Source organism: Crotalus tigris, unplaced genomic scaffold (genome assembly GCF_016545835.1).
Source record: "Crotalus tigris isolate CLP2741 ecotype Arizona unplaced genomic scaffold, ASM1654583v1 scf7180000017622.5263843, whole genome shotgun sequence".
In the NCBI taxonomy this organism is placed as follows: Eukaryota; Metazoa; Chordata; class Lepidosauria; order Squamata; family Viperidae; genus Crotalus; species Crotalus tigris.
In genome coordinates, this window is record NW_024096517.1 from 2,946,397 (window position 1) to 2,971,625 (window position 25,229).

The following is a 25,229-nucleotide window of genomic DNA, read 5'->3' on the forward strand; positions in this document are numbered from 1 at the left end:
ATTGGGTTTTTTTTTAAATTCATCTGGTAAGATCCCATTCTCTGGTTCCCATAGGTCAGGGGTAGGCAACCTCGGCTCTTTTATGACTCATGGACTTCAACTCCCAGCTATGCTGGCTCAGGAATTCTGGGAGTTGAAGTCCATGAATCATAAAAGAGCCCATAAAAGAGCATAGCTGACTCAGGAATTCTGGGAGTTGAAGTCCATGAATCATAAAAGAGCCCATAAGAGCATAGCTGACTCAGGAATTCTGGGAGTTGAAGTCCATGAATCATAAAAGAGCCCATAAAAGAGCATAGCTGACTCAGGAATTCTGGGAGTTGAAGTCCATGAATCATAAAAGAGCCCATAAAAGAGCATAGCTGACTCAGGAATTCTGGGAGTTGAAGTCCATGAATCATAAAAGAGCCCATAAGAGCATAGCTGACTCAGGAATTCTGGGAGTTGAAGTCCATGAATCATAAAAGAGCCCATAAAAGAGCATAGCTGACTCAGGAATTCTGGGAGTTGAAGTCCATGAATCATAAAAGAGCCCATAAAAGAGCATAGCTGAACTCAGGAATTCTGGGAGTTGAAGTCCATGAATCATAAAAGAGCCCATAAAAGAGCATAGCTGACTCAGGAATTCTGGGAGTTGAAGTCCATGAATCATAAAAGAGCCCATAAAAGAGCATAGCTGAACTCAGGAATTCTGGGAGTTGAAGTCCATGAATCATAAAAGAGCCCATAAAAGAGCATAGCTGAACTCAGGAATTCTGGGAGTTGAAGTCCATGAATCATAAAAGAGCCCATAAAAGAGCATAGCTGAACTCAGGAATTCTGGGAGTTGAAGTCTATGAATCATAAAAGAGCCCAGGTTGCCTACCCCTGTCATAGGTAAAGGTCCAATTTTATCAGAGTTCATAACCTTGCTTCTCCTACTTTTCAAGATTTATTTAGGGAGTTCACTGGACTCCACCTCAAGGGTGTTTCAGGGACAAACAAGCTATAGGTTTATACATTATAACAAACCATAAGTATATAAGTTATAACAAACCCAGAGGAAAAATACAAGGTTTCCACTCACTGTTTTCTGGATGTCATCAATCGCTTTGCTAGGATCGTCTTTGGTCCCATTGTAACGCTTCACAGCATTTTCATAGTTTTTCTTAAAACTGTCCTTTATCTGTAAGGAGAGGAGAAAGTTCCATTATGTACAGGGGAGGTTGTCCCCAGATCAAAAGACACCTTCAGCCATTTGAATGAGTTAAAAGTAACGGGAGATGCAGAGGAATAAAAGCAGGAAAATGGCAAGGCCTGATAACGTATCAGGATGGTGGATTCTTAGAAAAGACTTTGTGGAAACAGAAAAACGCCACGTTCAAGATATTGTTCAAATTAGAGGTGTAATTTTCTGTCAGTTTCAAAGCTTTTGTGTTAAACTGTGTTCTTTTTTTAAAAAAAAACTGAGAATCCACGCATATTTTTATACAGCAAAAAATGGCAGAGCAGATGTCTTCAAATGCATTTTGGCACATTAAGCCACCCCACCATGGATGCTAAAAATATAAAGGATTTAGAATTGGAAAGATTTACATTACAATCCACGTTTTGCTTTGGATTCAAACAGCTTCTACATACAATCCTGCCCTAAATGGGCTATGCAAAATTTCAGTCACAAGTCAGACAGGCTCGTTTGGAAAGAAATTCCAAAGTTTTATAGAACATAAGAGAAGCTTTGAGCAACTTAAGGGCAATTTTACACACACTCCTACTGTCCCCAAAGGTCTTTACTATGAAATTACACACCACCTCAATCCAGCTGGACTCTAGATAAATGAATGGAGTTTCTTAGGAAACTGTGTTTAAAAAATGGAGATCAACACTTGGACTATTGCATCCAGTTTTGGTCACCATGATGTAAAAAAGATGTTGAGACTCTAGAAAGAGTGCAAAGAAGAGCAACAGAGATGATTAGGGGACTGGAGGTTAAAACATATAAGGAAAGGCTGTTGGAATTGGGTATGTCTAATTTAATGAAGAGAAGGACAAGGGGGGACATGATAGCAGTCTTCCAATATGTCAGGGACTGCCCCAAAGAAGAGGGAGTCAATCTATTCTCCAAAGCGCCTGAAGGCAGGACAAGAAGCAACAGATGGAAACTAACCAAGGAGAGAAGCAACCTAGAACTAAGGAGAAACTTCCTGACAGTTAGAACAATTAACCAGTGGAATAACCTGCCTCCAGAAGCGTTGAATGCTCCAACACTGGAAGTTTTTAAGAAGAGACTGGACAGCCATTTGTCCGAAATGGTATAGGGTTTCCTTCCTGAGCAGGGGGTTGGACTAGATGACCTCCAAGGTCCCTTCCAACTTTTTATTATTATTGTTGTTGTTGTTGTTGTTGAATAATAATATTCAATAATATTTGCTGGAAGGATTTTTCAGGAATCTTTGCTGTTTGGCCAGCTCCAGCTTTCAATGAAAGCAAAAAAAAAAAAGGATCCTACTGAAAACTTCCTGAGGAAAAACAGCAGGAAGTTCCATTTTTACCCCATTAAAACAGCAAATTATCGAAGACATAGCACGCACCTCATGTCTGAAGACAAAACCCAGAACGGCAGCCACCAGCACCACAAGGAAGATGAGGGTTAAGAACATAGCATACTGTGAACAGAAAACAGGAATGAAGATCAAAATGACCCTCATTGCTGTGGTACAAGAGTCAAAAATATTATACAAGTAAGTCCTTCACTTATGACAATTGGAACCAGAACTTCCATCACTAAGCAAAATCAATCCTGATTTTACAACTTTTATTGCTGCAGTTGTTAAGCAAGTCACGCATCCGTTAAGCGAACCTGGTTTCCCCCGTTGACTTTGATTGACAAAAGCTGGCTGGGAAGATTGCAAAAGGGGAGGGTGTCACACAACCCCAGGATAGTGCAACCATCATAAATACACGCCAGGTGCCAAGCGCCCAAATTCCGATCAAGTGATCGTAGGGACACTGCGATGGTCATTTGTGAGAGCACTAGCCACAAGTCACGTTTTTCAGTTACTGTCGTAACTTCAGTGGTTAAAGAATTGTCGTACATCAAGGAGCGCCTGTACCCCAGCTATAACAAGACGCTTTGCAGAGGGGGAAAAAGTCCCAAATCATAAAGTAGGGTCTAGTTGGGTTAAAATTCTGTCCTGTATTTAAATAAAAACAGAATATAAATTTTCTATTGTCAATCAAAGAAACCAACAGGATAACATGCACGTGTTTCCCATGGACTGAAATTGCAAACCCCAGCCAGTCTCTTGCAGTTCAACCAAAGGCCATTTGGGACAATTACCAGTTTCAGCATCCATGTGCTTCCGCGACAGGTTGCAAAACAGCCAAAGGTGCCTAGCAGGGCGACGACGAGCCCTGTCCCAATCAGGACATAAGGAACGTTGCTGGCCTTCTCATTCAGCAGGAAGAAGTAGACCTCCAGGCTCACCTTGCCCCAAATCCCGACGCCCAGAAGGATGATGCCAGAGAACTGGAAGAATAGAAGAAGAAAAAAATGCGTTAAGTCAAAAGGGAACATCTCAGAAGATGTTTCCCATTCATATTAATAATAATAATAATAAAGTTGGAAGGGATCTTGAAGGTCATCTAGTCCAACCCCCTGCTTAGGCAGGAAACCCTATACCATTTCAGACAAATGGCTGTCCAGTCTCTTCTTGAAAACTTCCAGTGTTGCGGCATTCACCGCTTCTGGAGGCAGGTTGTTCGGCTGAGTAATTGTTCTAACTGTCAGGAAGTTTCTCCTTAGTTCCAGGTTGCTTCTCTCCTTGATCAGTTTCCATCCGTTGCTTCTTGTCCTGCCTTCAGGTGCTTTGGAAAATAGCTTGACTCCCTCTTCTTTGTGGCAGCCCCTGAGATATTGGAACACTGCTGTCATGTCCCCCCTCGTCCTTCTCTTCATTAAACTAGACATACCCAATTCCAGCAACCATTCCTTATATGCTTTAGCCTCCAGTCCCCTAATCATCTTTGTTGCTCTTCTCTGTATTCTTTCTAGAGTCTCAGCATCTTTTTTACATCGCGGTGAGCATCTGGCTGTGGAATTCTGTGAAATTCTGGGAGTTGGAGTCCACATGCCTTAAAATTGTCAAGGTTGAGAAACACTGCACTAGACCAAGCTGATGATCCACGATGGTCTTTCCTCCTAAAATTATGCAGCCCATCATCTTGCTTTAAGGGTTCAGGATGAGGTTGTACTTTGTAAACTCTTTTTTAAAGTTTTTGACAAACAATGCTCACCATCCTATAGGAAGCGTGCAATTGAACTGCACAGTAGATCATTCAAGGAAAGTAAGGATTTACCCAGCCTCTATGAAAGTTTTGTTTTCTCTTTTACCTCCCACTGCACACTGAGCCTCTTATCTCATAAGCAGGTATTTTTCTCATTCTACAACCATGTTCTTCAAAAGTGAGCCCTTGGGGATTCCCCCGTGCCCTAGATCCCACTTCCCCACCCACCCCCCTTCCCACATTCACAGATCCCCTTCCATTTCTCTTCTGTAGAAAGAGACAAAGAAAAACAACAATAGCTGCATTCAAAAGACTAATTTTGCTACTCCCTTGGAAAAACCACACTCACCTGAATCCAAAGCCTGAAGCAGCAGAGTTGAAAGGAAAAGATATGGTTACTGACTGCATTCCATACATTGCTATTCACCACCACCACCACCCCCAAAAAAATCCTGAAAAGCAAGCTGGCAACTTTTTTAAAAAAGAAAAAAGTAGAAAGACTCAAGATCTTAATCCTGGCACCTATCAGAGAAGATCAATATTCCTTACTATATTCTTACTCTATTCCTTACTCTATTGTTACTATATTCCTTACAACATTCTTACTATATTCCTTACCATATTCTCTAAGCCCTTTCCTTGAAGGAGGGGGTTCTCTACCTTATCCAAGCAATAATGTTATTTGATTACAATATGGAGGAGTTTTGATGGTTGGAGAGAAAATATATTTCACTGAGGATTCGGTCGGAAACATAAATAAGATAAACATGTTTGAAAGTATTATCTTTAGATTTTGTATATGGTGGTTTTTATAGAGGTAGTTGGGTCTAAAGACATTGTTTCAAATTGTATCGAAATTTACAAGCCGTTTAGATTCATTTTATTCTTCTCTTATCTGTAAGAAGGAACACATTTCTATACCCCCTGTGCAGTAAAATCTGTTTAATCATTTAATAACTTATAGCCTAACTTATAGGAGATTGCAAAAAGTCCAGATGCCACCTTTAATACATGTCTGTGGGATATATCCAAACTTTAGTAGGACTGATAAGGTATTTTATTTTGCTGGTTAACAGCAAAATATAGATGTAATAATATATAGACGAAGTGGCAAATGGCTATAAGTCAACGACATTGTACCATCATTTGTTTGGACACATTCTTCTTTTTTAATACTACTTCTTAAAATTAACTTTATTATCTTTGTTCTTAATCATCATTAGATCATGCTCAGTGCATTTTTACATATGCATGTACGTAAGTAGCCAACAGTTGGATATTTTACTGTTTCTGGCCTTATGGCTGTAATAAACTGATTTGATTTCAATGTGTCCTCTTTAGATGGGGAGGGGGTGTTGAGAGACAAGGGGGTGCTCTGTTCTTTTGGGGTGTCCATTTCATCAGGCTGTATTGCATCTGCAAGAAATGCCTTTGTTGCTGATCCCAGAAGAGGTAGGAAAAGAAACAGGATGCACATTCCTTTGAGACAGTGGGAAATTGATATTTCGCTTCTCTCCCTTGAGTGTCTTTAGAGACCAAGCTACAAGAGGAAGGAGATGGTTCTTCCTGCTGTGTGGGAAAAAGATTTGCAAGAGCTTCTCCTTGTGTTCAGTTTACAAAACTCCCTGCAACTTAACAACTCTTGATCAGGCACAAGGGCAGAGGGAAAGTAAGAGACTGAACTTGGCACCCTGATTACAACCAGATTATCTCATCAGTAGATGGAGAACTAAAATGCATCACCTTCACCTGAAACCAGTCACCTTTCCTCTATTTTTTTTTCTGCATGGAAAGAATTCTCAAACGGCAAAGTTGGCAGGATAAGGAAGGGCTGAAGCTGCAAAGGCTGAGTGCTCACACCTCTTGTTTAAGCCACAACTCCAGAGCCACAATGGCTGGGTTCCGTTCACACAACCTCAAGGATTACGGTTAAATAAACTTTGGTTAAATGCGACAAGCGGTAAGCGTGGCAGAGAAATGCAAAGAACAGGAGGGCAATGGGAAGAATAGCCTTCGTCCAACCATACTAGATGCAGCGTTGCATTCATGCATTCCCATCGCATGCAACGCCCAAACAAATAAGCCAATAATGCTGGCTGAGGAATTCTGGGAATTGAAGTCTATGCATCTCAAAGTTTCCAGGTTGGAAAAACTGCTGGGGTAGAACCGCATATCGTTTTTTGCACACGGTGTTAAGCTCTTGGCCGGGTCTCCTGCAGGCAGGTGGGACCGGAGGCCCCATCATGGGCTGTGCTACCTGATGGGGCATGTAGTCCTCCTTCTCTTTGCAAACGGCGCCCCTCTTTTTGCAAGAGGCAACTTTGGGGGGTGGGAAGGGACCCCTCCTCCGCCCCCCATTGTTCCCTAGACCCTTCCTCACCCAGAAGACGAAGGTGTAGATGAGGAGGACGCTCTTCAGGCAGGTGATGACCGGCTTGGTCTGCAGCCTCCGCGAGGGGGATGCCATCCCCGACCCAGACCAGGCGCTCCGCCGCTCGTCCCGACGAAGCCAGACTCCGACAATGTTCCAGCCGCCAGCCTGGGCGGAACAAGCCGAGCCTTTCCGGAAAAGGGCGAAACGGAGAGGCGTCTTCTCCCGGCCAATGGCAAAGCCGGGCGGACCTGCCGAGGCTCTCCGGAAATTGCCGAAAGAGGGACCCCCCCCCGTCGGGTAAGCCAACGTCGCTCCAACCTCAAGCGTGGCGAGTGTCTTTCCGGAAGGTTCCGAACGGCTCCGCTCCTTTCGCGAGCCCGATCCGGGCCTTTCCGAGACCTCCCGAAAGGAGGCAGGAGAACTCCCTCGGCTTTTTCCGACGCCTCGCCTGCTTTTTTCAACGCGTTTCAAGCAGCTGCAGGCTGGTTTGGGAAATAGAGGCGAGGGTGCTTTGCTTGCACCGTGAGATGGCGCCAGTCCAGCAGCAGCGGCGGATTGGAGAGTTTCGGGGCTTTTAAAGATCAAAATGGGCTGAGGGACCCCGAGGGAGACGAGATTTGTTTTATTTTATTTTGTTTTGTTTTGCTTTGCTTTGCTTTGCTTTGCTTTGCTTTGCTTTGCTTTGCTTTGCTTTGCTTTGCTTTGCTTTGCTTTGCTTTGCTTTGCTTTTCCACGGGGCTCGATTTTGCATCAACAGCTGCAAACATTCCTCTCGGGTCTGCCAATCCTGCCTCTTCCTCTGCCGAGTTTCCCCCTCGGCTAGCCCTGTTGAATGTCTGCCTGCTTGGCAAAATCCAGCTCCTCCTTTAAACTTTCAAAAGAGAGCCTGTCCCGACCTGATTCCCAGGCATTTTAATTTTATTTAATTTTGTTTGCAATTATTCGTCTCATGACCCGTCTTGTTTATTTTGTTCTTGATTAGATCATCTTACAGTAGTCCAGGCTACTTGTATGTTTATTGCTTTTTAGCTAGTTTCTCTCCCCTCCCCCTTTCCCCCCCCCCTTTGCTTGTCGTTTTGTACGCCGTCCAGGATGAGCTGGGCAGCCAATCCATTTCAATAAACAAGCGAGAGAGCAAATAAATAAAGATTTCCTCCCGGGCTTCCTCCGTTCCCTCTGCCTCTTAAGGTTGGAGGCAGAATAACCGAATGGGAAGGGACCTTAAGAGGTCTTCTAGTCCAACCCCCCTGCCCAAACGGGAGACTCAATAATCTACCATTTCGGGCAAATAAGTGTCCAGTGTCTTCTTAAAAAACCTCCAGTGTTGGAGCAGCCATAACATCGGAAAGCAAACCCATTCTACGCTAGAGTTTCTCCCAAACGTGAAAGCTGAGCTGTCAAGCTTCCCACGCTGTTGTACTTTAAAAAGTTCAAAGAAGAAGCACGCCCGCACGCCCGGCTGGCTGGCTGGCCGCTTTGATCTTGCAACCATCCCTTGGCACGTCAAGACATCTTCCAGGCTGCACATCTGGAAAGACTCCCGACCGGCCCTTGCCTGCTTCTGCAACCCTGCAGCTGTTTGAGCCTCTTTAGGAAGTGTGTTGTTCAGTCACCGCGCCGCCACTTCGCTCTTTCTTTTTTTTTTTTCCCTCCTTAAAGCAGACTCTGGGCAGCCTCGGCTGCCCCCACATCTGGGCAGCATTAGCCCAGCCTCTGACCTGTCAAAGAACAGGCTGCTGCTTGCTTTGCAGGCGAGTTTGCAGCGAGTTCAGACGGATTTCCTCGATGGCGTGAGAGAAAGGAACGAGGAAGATCGCTACAGGGGACGGGTAAGGGGGAAAAAAAACAACTTTTCTTCCTGTACTAAGTCCTGCAATTAAAGTTTTGTATTGTTTTGTTTTGTCCATCATTCAGACGTTTTTCGGAAGAGGCGGTAGGGTTAAAATCAGAAAGCAGTATTTAACCTATTGGAGTATTGTGGATGGAAGCTTAACAAAGAGACACCCAACCTAAAATTAAGGAGAAATTTCCTATCAGTGACGAACAATTAATCAGTGGGACGACTTGCCTTCAGAAGTGGTGGGTGCTCCATCACTGGAGGTTTTTAAGAAGAGGTGGGACTGCCATTTGTCCAGAATGGGATAGGGTCTCCTTCTGGAGCAGAGGGTTAGACTAGAAGACCTCCAATGTCCCTTCCAACAGTGGTGGGATTCAAATATGTGAACAAGCGGTTCTCTGTGTGGATGCCGCTTCCGGAAGTCCATTCTGGACCTGGGCAACAAAAAATTAGCTACCGGTTCTGCCGAACTGGTGCCAACTGGCTGAATCCCACCACTGCTTCTAGCTCTGTTATTCTGTGTTCTGTAAGACTCACTGACCTAGTGAGGCTGGTTAGAGAATTGTTCAGAATTATGTGATAGTGTCATTTTTAGTGTGAGTTTGGTGGGTGTTGCCCATTTAGACATGCGGATGTGTAGTGATGCTGAATGGGTTTATCACCTTGGATTAGACAATGCTGGAGTCTTTGTTTCTGCTTTCTCCAACTTGGATTCTCTAAATGTCCAAGTACAATCAGCCCACTTGGTATAATCCAGCTAAAGGGCTTTGTGTCCAGACAGGCTGGTTTATTTATGTAATGGAACAAATGGTGCTCTTTCCAAGTCAGTTTCGCAATGCAGCTTAGTATGAGCTTTGCGGTGGACAGTAAAATACTCTTGTTACTCACAGTAAGGCAATAAGAAGGAGCAACTTTTTTAAAAAAGAAAAAAAAACAATTGGAAGTTAAAATCAATCGTGTCTTCTGGAGCAGATCAAAGGCTTTGCAGGAAAACAAACATGTTTAGATTTGCGTTCTCTGCCTTGGTCCTCACCAACAGTCCCAGAATTTAGGCAAAGAGTTGGTTCTAGCTAATTTAGAAAGTGGATTTAATATTCTCATGGCGCATTTCCTCTTTGGATAATAAAGTGAATCATGAGCTATTGTGTGTGGCATTTTTTTTTCCATTTGAGTTTCTGCCCTTTAATTTTTCCTGCAGCTTCTTTGTAGGAGAAGTCTTTTCAAACTGCCTCAGCATACACACTTTCCTCTTTACGTGCAGGTATTTATTTAATGCAATTGCTTGTGTGCTGCCTTCTTAAGCATGGAGTAAGCATGTGCTTTAACTCGCAGTAATGATCTACCGTTTGGGTGGATAACTCTTAGGTCCTCAGTGGATTTCCTACTTTCTCATGAGGGGATCAGCTTGATGCTAGCTGTCATCTTCCATTTACAGTATATGGAGTCTCTTCAACAGAACCTGTTGGAATTTATTTTCAATACCCACCGAGCTGAGATCTGAAATTCAGAACTTGAAAAGGTAAACTATTTAAAAGTTCAGAAAAGATCCTTGGTTTTGCACGTTCTCCTGCAAGAAACGTAACCTCTGTCACATGAGTAAATATGCAGAGCGAATTTACATCTTTTACATGGGTTGTTCTACTTGCCTCTCTCTTGTAGTAACCTCAAGCCTTTTTTTTTCCTTGGTTTTAGACTGAATTACCAACTACAAAGGCATGCTGATATTTCTCTGCTGGCTGCGACCTTCCTCTGAACGCAGAGATGTTTCAAGAAGCATCGCTTGTCTTCCTGCTTCTCTGGCCCAAATTGGTGTCCTCTACATGGCATGCAGGCGAGTATTGACTAACCACAACTGTGGAGGGAAATGGAGATGGAGGACGACATCAGTCCAGTGTCTTTGGGGAGTCTGCAATAACATATTCAGATCAATCCTGGCGCTGTTTCTGTTATATACAGAGATGCCATCTTTAAGGCTAAGGAGAAATTTCCTAACGGCGAGAACAATTAACCATTGGAACGGCTTGCCTTTAGCAGTTGTGGGTGGTCCATCACTGGGAATTTTTTAAAAAAGATTGGACAGCCATTTGTCTGGAATGGTATTGGGTCTCCTGCTTAGCAGGGGGTTGGACTAGAAGACCTCCAAGGTCCCTTTCAATTCTGTTAAGGCTGCAGATGCAGAGACCAAGGGTGGACAAACTGGACCACGTGTGACCCTCAGTCTCATTTCTGCAACCACCAAGCCTCTTGAAATAACGCTACTGATAAGGGAACAGCAGTGCAATTTTGGTTGTTTGGAGGCATAGGGAACACTTATTGCAACGTAATTTTAACAAAGTATGGTTATAACAAATCCTAGTTTAGCAGGATGTGCAAACCCAGGCATATATAAATAAGATGACCATATGGTAGTTTCTCCTTGCTGATAATAGATCAAGATTAACCCAAATGAATCAACTGTCTGATTTTACAATGGGACAAGGGTATATTTATATATGACCCAGCTCTGTCTGGTCTTGGCAAAGCCACGTCTACCTGGAGAATAACTTGGATGGATTTTGGCTCCAAAGGAGCTAGTCAAAGAAATTCAAGAAGTTAAGCAATGGAAGGCATCACACATTCTTTAGCCCCCAAACTAAACCTGGAATTCTACTTTGACAGGATGAGAGAGACAGAAACAGTAAGCATATGGGTCTGGGGCCATCTCTTGGGATGAGTAAATATAGTTCTTCCCACGCATGCCACAGCTTTCCTGTGGTTGCAGGATCAGATGCTATATTTTTGTAAAAGTTTCCATGCCTCACTTCAGGCCAATGGGAGAATTTTTGGCAAATGATCAGTCTACAGCAGTTAGACACCACAAGTGGGGCGGAGGGAGTCGTTCATTTTCCCTTTCTTAGCAGATTTTGCCTGTATGCCTTATTAAAAAATCCATCCACTGCTTGGTCGCTACAGCTAACAAGCAAATATTCTCAGGGGCACCCTTCTTCCCTCTTTGGTGGATTTCAAGATTTTGGAAACATTGCTGCCATCCTCCTCTGTATCCAAGCTGTGTTCTTTTGATTAACAGAGAACTGATTAAATAACAGGTAACAGAATAACAGAGTTGGAAGGGATCTTGGAGGTGTTCTAGTCCAACCCCCTGCAGAAGCAGGAGACTCTGTACCATTCCAGACAAGTGACTGTCCAGTCTCTTCTTAAAGGCCTCTAGTGATGGTGCACCCACAACTTCTGGAGGCAAGTCGTTCCACTGATTAATTGTTCTCACTGTCAGGCTGGCTCAGGAATTCTGGGAGCTGAAGTCCACGAGTCATAAAAGAGCCAAGGTTGCCTACCCCTCCCGCTAGACTCAGATCTGGCACAATATTTGTCCATTTGATTGACTCTAAACTGGGAGTCCCGAACCCATGGGCTACACAGCTGTTGTTCCTCTGTATTTACAGCTTTTCCCCAGTGCTAGCATCACTGCCCCAGCTCCACCTCAGATCATCAGGCATTAGATTCCCATAGGAGCGCAAACCCTACTGGAAAGTGAGCAGGTGAGGGATCTAGGTGGCATGTTCCTCCTCCCTCGCTTCCCATCTGTGGAAAAAGTGTTTTCCATGAAACTGGTCTCTGGTGCCAACAAAGTTGGGTGCCACTGCTTTAAGGAGTGGACTTTTTTTTAAAAAAAATGTTCTGCCTTCCTTGGTGACCCAGTTCACCCATGAGAGCATAAGCCCTGGTATCACTGCATCAGTAGCACTGCATTTATTTATTTATTTTATTTATTTATGAGACTTATATACCGCTTTAAGTGCAAGCACTCTCTAAGCGTTGTACACCAGTAAGCAATGTATATATATATATATATTTACATTGCCCCCCAACAATCTGGGTCCTCATTTTACCTACCCTGGAAGGATGGAAGGCTGAGTCAACCTTGAGCCGGTGAGATTTGAACCGCTGACCTGCTGAACACAGTCAGCTAAAGTGGCCTGCAGTACTGCACAAAACCTAGGTGGTGAGAGCAGAGTTCGCCAGCACTGTGTGTTGGGGGCATCCCTCTCCTTTTCCTGCCATTTGGGGATGTTGACTTTTGTGTCCTCTTCTTAGCCGAACTTGCATTATAAACAGTGGATGGTCTATTGGCGTAGCAAGCTGGGTCTGCTCATTGCGACCTTAAGAAAGAGATCCTGCTTTTAGCTTGGACCGATTCAGCACTGTGCATAGATTTCCAACACTAAGCTGGAGCCGAATAGGAGAGAGCAATTTCTGCATTCCACAGAGGAGGCTGTGTGACAACTGTATTTATGAATTCTACAAACACAATGACTGCATTTCTCAAGAAGGCTGACTCAACCCTTTCCTTGCAGAAGGTGGTAAAGCAGACATCAGACATTCGCTTGAGGCTAGTGGCCTGGAAATTGAATGCCAGAGGAATTTTGAGTGGGAAATGAATAAGCCATGCCCTTTCTGAGGTCTTTGATCCCCTTTGTATCTAGAGTAGAACTCTCTCTGGTTCATCTGCTTCTCTCTCAGAACCATGAAGAACATCGTAACCAGAACAATCTAGATGAAAAACAAAACTGCCCGTTCCAGTCAGATTCCCCAGACAATAAAATAATACTTTTATTCAGATGGAGCAAGATGGCCTGTTTTCAAGAGTTTCCAAACCTTTTTTTAGGGGTTTGAGTAGCATGCTTTGTAGCCCTTGCAGAATTGCACTGTGACGTTCACCCTAGGGTTTGTGGCAACCAGCCCACACTGAGCCTCCGCGTCCCTCCACTTAGGAGCACAATGAGACTACTCTCAAAGCAAGCCAAACATCTGGCATTTGGCTTAACAGACACACAGTTTCAGGACAAAAATAAAACAGGCCTCGTTTCAATCACGTGTAACTAAAATTAGATGAAAAGGCAGAGAGGACTACTTGCAAGAGGGAATCACGGTGACTCAGAAAATAGAACCAGCCATGGAAAGGATGAATTGTATCATGCAGAATGGGAAATAACCCAAAGGAAGTGTCACCTCCTTGGGTTAAATGCCATCCACCGGTGCTTCCTCATTCACTCAGGATCCAAATCAGTTTTCTGCAGCTTGCCACTGAAATTATAGTTTTCTCCCTCATGTTCTGCTGAACTTCACAAAAGTAGCAAAGGAAACACTAAGGAAACAGGCTTCAGATCAATCCTGGGACATTCTTTGGAGTGTTCCTTCTTTTAGTGATGGGATGAACACTCTGGAAAAAAAGGGGGGCTCAGCTATAGCTTCTCGCTTCCTCCCAAAACTGAAATCCCATTAAATAGGACCACAGTTTTCCCAGGCTAAGAGAAATTTGAAGGTACTTCATCTATACAGACAATACCAGAAATTGCTTTGGTACTGAGTTTTAAAATAACGAGGGGTTTTTTTGGGGGGGGGGGGTTACTTTCTATTGCTACAGTATTTTCAGGTCTTCCATTGATGAAGTTCATAGTCATACAAGAGAAATGCCTTGGGCTAATTTTGCTGACGACCACAACACTGTGGAGTCATCTGGAGGAGCAAAGGATCCTAGTGGGACTCCCTTATCCATAAATAAAGAGCTCTCCTCCTGTAGCTGGTTTTGCAGAACATGCTAACCCTTTCGTGGCTTTTGTGGCTTCGCGTAATGTATGAATCCAGCCTACTGGATCAATCAGCCACGGTTAAGCAAACCACACCTTGGCACAGCAAGCAGTTCCAGGCATTGGAAGAAGTCCACCTGGAAAGCCATGAGCCCACAATGTGAGCTCCATGAATAGACTGGAGTTCTGCCTTGGCTAACTCTGCTTCCAAGTCACTCCTGTGGCTTCATAGATAAGAATGCACTTAATCTACGGTTGCTGATGGGGAAAATGGTATTTCTCCTTTTCTGCGTAGATAGGCAACAGCAGAAACTGTGTTGAACTGTTTTCCTTTTGAAACTAGTTCACCAACACATGCAACATATTCATTTTCACTCTCTAAAGAAGGACCCACTGGAGAAGGGCCTAATGCTGGGAAAGATGGAGGGCAATAGAAGAACGGGACGACAGAGAATGAGGTGGCTGGATGGAGTCCCTGAAGCAGTAGGCGTGAGCTTAAAGGGACTCCAGAAGATGGTAGAGGACAGGAAGGCCTGGAGGAACGTTGTCCATGGGGTCGCGATGGGTCGGATGTGACTTCGCAACTAACAACAACAAAACATGAAATTTACTCAATTGCCTTGGGTGGTCAAAAACTTAACTTTACAAGGTCACCTTGATGATGGCACAAAATGATGCAGGTCACCTTAGTAAAAGACTTTGGGTTATGTTCCTTTCCTTTGGTTTTGAAAAGGGAAAAAATAAACAAAAAATCAAGGTCCCCAAACTAACGAAAGTTCCAATTCAAAACCAATTTTTTTCAATGCATTCCTCACATCTGGTCTGGCCAAGTTAGTTGCTTGTTACCCTGTTCAGCTCCATCCTATTATTTATTACCACTGGTCTGATGGGAGATAGTCATTGTGTATATCTGAAGAAAGACAGCCTGCCTTGCTGTCTCCCTTCAGGATAGCATCTCCTGATTCCCAGTTACTGACGGCTCATGGTTGGTCTTCAATCTGTTAAATTCATTTATTCAGCAAGAATCATAAATTATGTCTTTCCTCTGAGTAGCGAGACATTCCAGTGACACAGATTCCCCAGTCGCACTCAATCATACATGGCTATTGGACATGGACTATTTTGACGAAGATCTTTCCGTAGGTTTTATGGTTTACTTTTCTCCCCCAGAGTCTAGGTATGCCCCTGAAGAAAGTCAAACGGACGATAACGCGTATCTTACGGAAGCCGCCAGTGTACCTGCTCCAGATCATCAAGGTACCCACTGCCATTCTGAGCTTTATTGTTCTGAGACCCCAACAGGGTCGGATCTGGGCCTTCCACCTTGTTGGAGTGTATCTTCTTTGTGGTGTCATCAAGAGATAATTGCAAGGAATTAAATTGCACATAGGCTTGGCCATTGAGAGTTCTTTGGAACATTGCGCCAAGTGACATTGTCATCAAGTAGATCTATTAGGGGACACATGATTTAGGCTCCTGAAAACGTGAAGCTGGCCTTATCCCCAAGTTTACAATGTTGGGGTGACTTTCTCTTATAGCTGTTGATGATGTAAGTTCTCACTTGGAATTTCCTTCTTGGAAGAAGACCAAAAGAGGACTGTTGCTCAGAACCACCATCAGTGATAGACTTTCTTCCTTCCCCAAGACTAACCCCCTGGCCAGTCATGGGATCCTGTGTGGACCATTAGTAGCTACAATTTGTGGCTGGAAAGCTCCAGTAGAAAAGTAGAACTGATCTTCAGAGGAGAAGCTAATAATCCAGACAAAAAGTCATTTACTGTGGTTCCCAAATTCAGGATGAAATGTCCAATTAGGGGCAGATGGTTGGGGAAATGTCAAAGCTATAGCCAATTCTTTAGATCTTTATTTTCAGACCAGAGACATTTTTAAAGGAGAGAGATCTATTTAACAGGCAGGGAGCACCTTCCACTTATCACTACATCACAACACGTCTCCACATATTGTGGCCAGGAGTTTGCTCCTTGATTAGCCTATAGGCATGATTCATAGACTCAGTCAAATCCACTATCTCCTCTTGCAGGAATTTCTGGTCAGAATAGATAATAAACTGAACAGAGTTCAAAGAAATTATGGTGATGGCAATCCTTTTTCTAGTGTTATGGTGAAACCATTATCTACTTAATTTTATGTACAGTACATTCTACCTTTTCCAATTTTTGTTCCATCCATAAGTTGTAATGAAATGAAACTATGCCAGACAAAGAACCAAACCACAAGCTGTTATTAGTATTAGCTGACAACGTGGGACACAATGGACCTACACAGGATGGGAAAGCATGATTTGGCCACTACTGAAAAGAAGGCCTCGTTTTTAACCTCCATCTTATTGTCAAAGCTGGAACAGATAATTCTACAGGAGCAAGTGATGCCTGAGATCATAAAGAGGTCTTCTTTACTAGCTTCACTTTTTCTCTCTCTAGTTCCTCAGTGGTGTCATCCATTAATCATTTACAATGGGGAGGCCACCTGCTATTCACCCCGTGGAGGAAATTACCGCAGCAGCCTGGGGACACGCTGTGCCCTCTCCTGCAACCGTGGGTATCGCTTGATCGGTCCGAGGTCTGTGCAATGCTTATTGAACCGCCACTGGTCTGGGATTATCTACTGCAGACGTGAGTATTCGCTCAGATTGCCCTCTGAAGCCAGTCCCCACCAAAACTAAGATAACCCATGATCAGTTGGGTGTGTATGTGTCCAAATTTGAGGTTTTGCAAACCAAGCAGACAAGAGTTTGGCTTATGGATTATAATAACCCTTAATTTATCCCATATGAGAGGTTGGGAAAATAGCCCAGATTCACACACTATGATATCACTATGGATATTTAAAATCATACTATAGCTTAGCATAATGTCTGGACAAGATCAACAGATTCTTTAGAAAAATACTCGAACTCATCCTTTTTCCAATGTTTCCAGGAATACGTTGGCCTAAATTTTCATTGTAGAAGGACTAGTCTCTTGGCCTTTTTGCAAAATTGAATTAGAGCCCCCGTTTAGAGAACCATGCCACCAGACTCTTAAAGGACAAGATTTAAGCACTATGCAACTGGATGAAAATTTCAGGCAGTCAATTTTGCCTAATTCCTGGAAGAAATTTCTCTAATAATGGTCTCTCTTCCAACTATAGAGTGAAGTGCCAAACAGCCTTGAATTGATACTACATTTTCATTACAAAGTGAAGGCTTTAGCTCTGGGTGCAAATCATCCTGAAAAGCAGGGAAGAGACAATCAGGGAGGTATTGCAACAAAAAATTAGGACCCAGTTCAAGTTCATTGTAGGAGATGAACAAGTTGAGCCTGAGGGCAGGATCAAATGCATCATCAGTCTGGAGTCTCTACACCCCCTTACATCCAACCCCCCCCCCACACACAAAATCCGTTGATTTTTTTTCTGGCACCAATTCGCCTTCACCATTAGCACTTCAGATTCTTGTTTACAGTTGCATGAAATAAACTTGTAGTACTTTTTAATTCTATCCTGGTTTCTGACTTCTTTGCAGCCGACATTCATCGAGCGATGCTGGCCCAATTGTTCGGTCTCAGTGCAGTCTGTTTTATAGCAATTGGAGAGGAGAATACGGAATCGCTTCTAAAGTGGGATATAACTCAGTAAATAATGTTTAGATTCTATCTCTTTGCAGAGTTGCGATGTCACATGTTGCCAGCACTTCAGCATGGGTCATACCAATGCTCCAATGGAGTGAAGGTTGATTCTCACTGTGACTACAGTTGCCAGCTGGGGTATCATCTGGAAGGTGACCACAGGCGTACGTGCATGGAAGACGGGCGCTGGAGCGGTAGTGTGCCAATTTGTGTAGGTAAATTCTCACCCTTCCAGGGCTGTTCTCCTTTCAGCCTAAGTCCAAAAAGAGAAGTCAACTTGGCCCTCCTACAGCTCATAAATGTGAAACAGTTGCTCCAAACTGGAGCCAAGCATCTTTATTTCTCCAAAGCCACCCATGTTTCAAAGGTGCTTTTCCAAAGGCAACTGGAGTTTCTTGTTTTTTTTTTTTCTCTTGAATACATTTTGCTTCTCCTCCAAGGGGCTCCTGGGATGAGAAGCAAAATATTTTCAAGGAAAACGCCCAAGAAAGTCCAGTTGTCAAAGCATGGGAAGATCAGGAATCCAGGCAGTTCAAATGAATATAAAGATTTGTTGCAAACTTAAGCTCTCTACAAGAATCTGAAATACTAATGGTCCGGATAAGAGTCAGTTGAATTCAAGGTGGGCTGAGCTTAGATTTCTTGTAGGCGTGAAGGCACTCAAGACTGATGACACGTTTGACCCCTCCCTCTGGCTCAGCCTGTTGCCTTTTGGAAAAGCACCTTTGGGACAATCATGACTTGGATGATTGAGAATCTCCACAGATTCTACTATATAAAAGCCAACAGTGGTGACTGTTGGGCTATGACTATTTTGAGAGGATGCTGAATATCTACCGTATCATTCTCTTCTGTTCTCCAAATCCACAAAAACAGCTTTGAGTTGGTCGTGGTCATCCTTAAAACCATCAACCTCAAAACAAAAACACCATATGAGACAATTGGTGGGCTCGCTCACTGATCCAAGAGGCACAGCATTCACATTGTCCTGCCCAGCAATATTTATTCTAATTTCGTTTTTTTTTTTTAAATCCTTAAAATATCTGAGTGTTGGCCATTGGGGAGAGCTGCGAAACCATCAAGACACCATTCCTTTGTTCAGCGTAAAGGCAATCCTAATTCAACAACCGTTTTGGCACCAGTGATGCAGTCACTAAGCAAAACATCCCGTGATTATGATAGGCTGACACCACTTCCCATTCAGTCATTAAGCAAGTCACTGCGGATCATTCACTGAGAGGTCATGTGATCTCAACTTGCCATTTTACTGCTAAACAGGCAGCCGTTAAACGAGGTGACTTTGTATTGAAACAGCAGGGAAATTATTAGCCATTCTGTGGCCTGCCTCTTTCCATGAAATTCTTCTCCCGTTTTCCCAAAATAGACATAGAGCCTCCTCAAATCCGGTGCCCAGATTCTCGAGAACGAATAGCGGAGCCTGGCAAACTGACCGCCACAGTTTATTGGGATCCACCTCGCGCAAAGGATTCAGCGGACGGCGTCATCAAAAAGTGAGCTCAGTGGGGACACGGAAGGGTTCAAGGAAGTCTGCTCTGTGGTGATCCTATGCTGAAAGCCTCTCTGTCCCTGGAGTCCAGACTGAAACGCCGGGGCCCAGAGCCAGGATCCGAGTTTTCAGAAGGAGAGCATCTTATTCGCTATGCCGTCTATGACCAGGCGCACAATCGAGCCACCTGCAAGTTTTTGGTGAGGGTCCGAGGTGAGGAACGAGAGGGCATTTGTTGCCCAAAATACCCTAAAAGAGGCATGGTCTAAAATTTGACTTCCCTTTTTCCTTCAGGCTGCTATCATTACCAACATCCTTGTGGTCATGTGTTTTGTGGGGTCCCGTAGTTGGATTCGTACAGCGTGTTAAGGTATAGCATGATAGAATAGCCTACTAGTAGGGTACAGTGAAGATACTGGAGTAGGCAATCCAGCTAACAGGTCCATCTCACCGATGGAAGATCAAGGGTGACTTTAAGCTTCTCAAGAACTTAGCCCGAATCTCATAGGATTGTCGCTACCAGGGGAAAATGAAAGAGAAAGTGCTTTAAACACCACCTCCTATGGGAAAGAGAAGGAAGACACTAATAAAATGGTTGATTTGGTTTTGGCCCGCCCAGTAGGAACCCAACCTGATATTTGTCAGGAACCCAACCTGACATTGGTAGCTTGCTAAGTTAACATATTTCAAGAGATAGAGTATGACTAGAGGGAGTTGCCTGTAACCATCTGGGCAGGCATCTCTACAGCTTCTCCAAGGATCTTCTGAAAGGTTGGGTTTTGTTGCGTCAAGGAGTCCTTCTCATTTGAGGCCACTGACTTTCCCTTCTCCAGTGAGTCGCTGTCCCACCTTGAAGGCGTCCGAACATGGCTATCTCAGCTGCACTTCAGCAGGGAACAATTATGGCGCCGTCTGCGAATACCAGTGTGATGGAGGCTACGAACTGGAGGGTGCCCATTCACGGGTCTGCCTGTCCAGCCGCCAGTGGTCTGGTTCTCAGCCCAGCTGCACCCGTGAGTAAATCTGGGATCTGAGACAAAGGGGGCCATGCAGAACCACAGGGATTCTTGGTGGTTCAATTTTAAGAGCCTGAATTCAGCTCTAATCCTGCTCTCATCTTCTTCTTTTTTAATTAAAATTTTTATAAACATTTTACAATAAAATCCCTCCCCACCTCTCTCCCTCCCCCCTCCCATTAACCCTCCCCCCCTTCCCAGAGCTGAGTACAGAGCTAAAAACAACAAAAAGAACATTAAAAAATTAAATGAAGATCAATCAATTATACATAAATCCTAAAAAAAAATTTAAAACCCCTTTAACTCCATTACAATAAAATCAACAAATCTAACCATAACAACTTTAACAATAAATTATTCAAAAGCTAAATAATACTTTCTAATCCCATATTTGTTCTGAACAAAATTTACCCATCTTTTCCATACAGAGTTGTATCTCTCTTGTGAATGGTCTTTCAGATAAGCCGATATTTTTGCCATTTCTGATAAATAAGAAACTGTAAGAAACCATTCTTCTATAGTAGGCAACCTGCTCTCATCTTCTGTCTGTTGCAGAAGTCTTGGCAGCAGGAAAAGCAACCAAGCCATGCCCCAAAGGTGCTTTTTCAGGAGGCAGCTGGACTTGTTTTTCTTGGAAGATCTTTCACTTCTCATCCAAGAAGCTTTTTCAGTTCAAATGTCTGCATCTCCAACTGAAGCGCAAATGGTTCGGTCAGAGCTGAAGAGTCTCCTTGGATGAGAAGCGAAACGTCTTCAAAGAAAAACAAGAAAGTCCAGTTGCCTCCTGAAAAAAGCATCTTTGGGACAACCATGACCTGGATGACTGAGACTCTCCATAGAAATCAAGCCAAGCCAAAACTGATGGCCTCAAAAGGGTTGAATTTCATCCCTCTTGCCAGCTCGTGCTTTTTTTAAAAAAAATAAAAAAAATAACTCAACACTAAACCACCACTAACAAACAACAGTGGCTTTTTTTTTTGTGAAAAAAAGAGATATATTTCGGTTTGGAGAAGATGGATAGATTATATTCAGAATAAATATGGGACTAAAAAGCTCCATTTATTTTATGAATAAATTTTAGAGTATAATTATGATTATTATTAATAGTTTATCAAATTTTTATTACATTGTATTGTTTAAGAATTAGGATATTAATTTGTTTATATTATTATGTTTATTTTTAAATTGTTTATTTTATGTTAAAGGGGAGTTAAAACGCATTATGGATTTGGTTATTTATATAGTTGGTTAATGTTTGTTAGATTATGATTATTATATTTGTTACCCTGTACTCAGCTCTGGGAAGTGGGGCAGGGAGAGGGGAGGGGGGGGTTTCAGGGTGGGGGTGGTTGGGGTGTTTTTTGTAATTTTTGTAAAACTTTTTAATTAAAAAAAGAAGTGGCTTTTGATTTGCTTTCCCACAAAAGCTTTCCCTTCAACACAGCATGGCTAGTAAAACATTTCTGGACGCCATTCGGATTAGAGCCATTCAGATAACTGATATGGAACAGTGGAAGGAAAAATGAAAAGAACAAAATAATCAACCTACGCTTTGTCCTTTTTTCCTCCAAGCTATGCAAATCAACGTGGACGTCAACTCAGTCACAGGACTTTTGGATCAGTTTTATGAAAAGCGCCGGCTGCTGGTTGTCTCGGCTCCTGACTCCTCGGACCGCTACTACAAGATGCAGAATGCCATGTTGCAAGTAAGGCTGACCAGGGAGTGAACCCCTTCCAGCTCTGAGTTTATGATCTTCCCCGTTCCCTGCTGTCTTCCAGAGCCGCAAGGCTCTGAGCTGCTATATTGCTTGTTTCTCCATTGCAGCAAGCAACCTGTGGGTTGGATGTGCGTCACATGACTGTGATCGAACTGGTGGGCTTGCCACCTCATGACGTGGGGAGAATCCGGGAGCTCCAACTCTCCAAAAAGATAGTTGAAGAACTGAGGTGAGTGGGAACCAAACCACGACAAAATATGTCCTGGATAGCCACAGGAACCAATTAGAAATCACATTCGCCATCTTTCAACTTATCAGAAAAGGGAGAACTTATCAAAAAGCTTTTTTAAAAAAATGAGACGGTACCAACAGAAGAGAATATTTGTAGCTCAGGGTTAAATTGAGTTCTTGGTGCTCTCTGAGCTTGGTTGTTTTCTTGCAGATGTTTCATTATGCAGCTAGGTAACATCTTCAGATGTTCTTCAGATGTTTCCTAGTTGAGTAATGAAGTGTGTGCAGGAAAACAACCAAGCACAGGGACCATCAGGAACTCCGATACATATGGTATAATCAACTCCCTGCCACTAGATATAGTGAGAAAGGTTGAAGTGAGAAGACCACTCAAGAAGAACCACATCGGGTTCTCCAAAAGGGTGCAGTCTATTTTTGTTCCAGTCCAGCTGAAGGAGCATTTCTCAGCCTTGGCAACTTCAAGAGATGTGGACTTTAAGTCCCAGATTGTCCCAGCCAGCAGGTCTATGATGTCTACATATTCTGTGCTGTCCACACATCTTCAAAGTTGCCGAGGTTAAGAAACGCTGTTTGAGAGAGCAGCCCATCCAAGGGATCCAATTTGCCTTTAATCTAAAAAACAGGCAAGACAGATTTCTAGAAGATACAAGATTTGGCTCAGGCTGCAGGCGCTGCTTGAGGAAGGACAAGAGGAACAAAATAGCCAGGTCTGAGACCTCCCCCTCCCACCCCCAGCAACTGAATTTCGCCAGCAACATCTTCTCTTGATGGTTTGCTACCTTCTCTAAGTGTTCGTTGAGCAAAAGAGCAAGTGGCCTAATCAATATTTCTGTAAAACCTTTTTTCTGCAGGCAGCTCCTGCACCTCACTCATTCTCGCTTCAACGTAGTGTTGATCGACAAATACGGCGTAGACCGTGACCGCTACATTCAGCCAGTGACGCCTGATGAGCTGTTCTCCTTTGTGGATATGTACTTGCTGAGCACCCAGGAACAGCTACAGAAAGAACAGAACAGGGACATGTGCGAGTGAGAAGGAACTGCCTGTTTGCCTTCGGCCACCAACTTCAACCAGGTGGTCGTTTCACGTTAAGCCTTGGTTAGGGGTAAAACCAAAAAGCAACAGTTGGATTTCAGCCAAGGTAACAGCAGAAGTTTCTTTTCTAATCCTTTAAGCAAGAAAGCAGCATTCTTATGCCTGGTTAATATCTATCAATCTTGGAGGCATTATTTCAAAGGAGATGCTTTCTCAAATCTACATTTTTCCATAGAGCACTTAAGACTCTTGTTGCCTGGATCATAATTCTCTTCCCCTCCTAAAGCAGGACGTTGATGGGCGGACGTTGATGGGTTTGGTCTCCATTTCCCATCAACCTCAGCCAGCATGAGCAAGGATTTCCAGAGTTGTGGTTTCACATCTAGAGCACTTCAGCGCAAGACCAGCTCTAGCAATGAGATAACTGGTGAAGAACAAGATCTTCTGAATTGTCCTTTCTGCTCTCTTCTTAGCTCGGCTCTTCTTTGGGCATATGCCCAAAAGATAGGGTTCACCAAAAATTAAGTGAGTTCAATTACAAACTCGTGAACTACAATTTTGTTTTTGTTTTTTAACCTACCATCCTGGTCAATTATAAGCCAACGTTCCTGAGTTTTAGGCTCTTCAATCAGAGATGAACCAAAACTAAAATCACAGGGCTTTCCAGTTTCTTAAAGTAGTCAAGCTTACTACTACTAAAAAAAAAAGATTTTGCAACTTGGATATGATGTCAGGGGAAGAGACCTTCAAAGAGACAGAGCGAGTGGAAAGCAGGGAAGCAAATCTAGTTACATGAGCTTATTTTGCTACGAGAATATCAAGGCTACAGGCAGAAGAAAACCAGTGTAAAAGAGAGGCTTATAGCCCGATCCTTTCCAAGATGCTTCTCCATAGCAGCACCAACAACATAGCATGGACTTCCCAGAGACCAGACTGACTCCCCCACCCCCCCGGCTAATTTTTAGGAAGTTATCAAAAACAAGAGCTTTTTAAAGGCACATTTCAATAGCTTCACCTGTGCCTCTTGTTATGATTTCTCATTGTTTGGGAGAGTTGAATTGTATGCTTTTTTTTAAAAAAAAAAGTGGTTGTTTTTATTCCAACGTTGCAATTGTTGAGTATTACAAGATTGAAGGAGGTTAAAAATCAGATAAATCCATGAATTTGTAAGAGGGCTGGCTTTTAAGAGCACTAGGAGGCCCGGTGGTGCAGTGGTTACGTGCAATATTGCAGGCAAAACATCGCCCGCAATCTGGCGTTTGATCCTGACAGGGCTCAAGGTTGACTCGGTCTTCCATCCTTCCGAGGCCGATAAAATGAGGACCCGAATTGTTGGGGGCCATACGCTGACTCTGTAAACCACTTAGAGAGGGCTGTAAAGCACTGGTAAGTGGCATATACGTCTACGAGCTATGGCTATTTTAAAGCATCAAAGGAACAACTGGGGCCCTTCTGCTCTTGCAGGCGACTCTGCCTCTTTAAGTCTTCAACATCTGCCACATTGGCTGGGTTTGGAGACATTGGAAGACGAACATGTGGAAACCAGAGGATGCCTGCACGGCATCCTTTAATCCTAGATTAAAAACAGTCTAGGCTAGAAGGCCACTTTCAAGGAAAATATATACATATTAAAAAGGGGGGTTGTGTTTCTACAGACTTTCTCAAGGAAATCAACCCTGACTGTCCTTTGGAAAGGCAGATCCTGAAGCTGAAACTCAAGTACTTTGGCCACCAAATGGAAAGAGAAGACTCCTTGGAAAAGTCCCTGATGTTGGGAAGGAGGGAAGGTGAAAGGAGAAGGGGACGGCAGAGGGTGAGATGGTTAGATAGTGTCATTGACACAGCGAATATAAATGTGGGCAAACTTTGGAAGACAGTGGAGGACGGGGGCGGTGGGGGAGGGACTGGCATGCTGTGGTCCATGGGTTTGCAAAGAGTCAAACACGACTTAGCAACTGAATACAACAAAAAATAATAACGAGAGCAGCAGATAGTTGAAGGCTGATATAAGAT

At 43.5% G+C, this 25,229-nt stretch overlaps 2 protein-coding genes across 9 annotated transcripts in view; one reads left to right on the forward strand and one right to left on the reverse strand.

Annotated features, from left to right (window-relative positions):
• The window catches only part of TSPAN6 (tetraspanin 6), a 12,308-nt gene extending 5,481 nt beyond the window's left edge, over positions 1-6,827 (reverse strand). Inside the window, exons 1-5 of one of the 2 annotated variants that reach the window (XM_039330359.1) lie at positions 6,647-6,779; positions 4,616-4,628; positions 3,320-3,508; positions 2,571-2,645; positions 1,067-1,165 (exon numbers count right to left, since the gene is read on the reverse strand). In XM_039330359.1, coding sequence (XP_039186293.1) covers positions 1,067-1,165; positions 2,571-2,645; positions 3,320-3,331 — 186 coding nt within the window. In that variant the 5' untranslated portion in view covers positions 3,332-3,508; positions 4,616-4,628; positions 6,647-6,779. Of the gene's footprint in view, positions 1-1,066; positions 1,166-2,570; positions 2,646-3,319; positions 3,509-4,615; positions 4,629-6,646 lie in introns of both variants that reach the window. The other variant, XM_039330351.1, reaches the window with a different exon arrangement.
• Positions 6,828-6,940: 113 nt separating this feature from the next.
• Positions 6,941-24,300, forward strand: SRPX2 (sushi repeat containing protein X-linked 2). 7 transcript variants are annotated; one of them, XM_039330290.1, is made up of 13 exons: positions 6,941-8,469; positions 9,676-9,738; positions 9,843-9,996; positions 10,170-10,308; positions 15,233-15,319; positions 16,504-16,695; positions 17,727-17,903; positions 19,073-19,199; positions 19,287-19,408; positions 20,029-20,208; positions 21,784-21,917; positions 22,037-22,158; positions 23,033-24,300. In XM_039330290.1, the coding sequence occupies exons 4-13, from the start codon at positions 10,239-10,241 to the stop codon at positions 23,211-23,213; spliced, it is 1,392 nt and encodes a 463-aa protein (XP_039186224.1). In that variant the 5' UTR covers positions 6,941-8,469; positions 9,676-9,738; positions 9,843-9,996; positions 10,170-10,238; the 3' UTR covers positions 23,214-24,300. The 7 variants fall into 7 exon arrangements, with proteins under 7 accessions (XP_039186224.1, XP_039186240.1, XP_039186232.1 ...); XM_039330306.1 differs by having other exon boundaries at positions 9,913-9,996; XM_039330298.1 differs by lacking the exon at positions 9,676-9,738.
• The last annotated feature ends 929 nt before the right edge of the window (positions 24,301-25,229 follow it).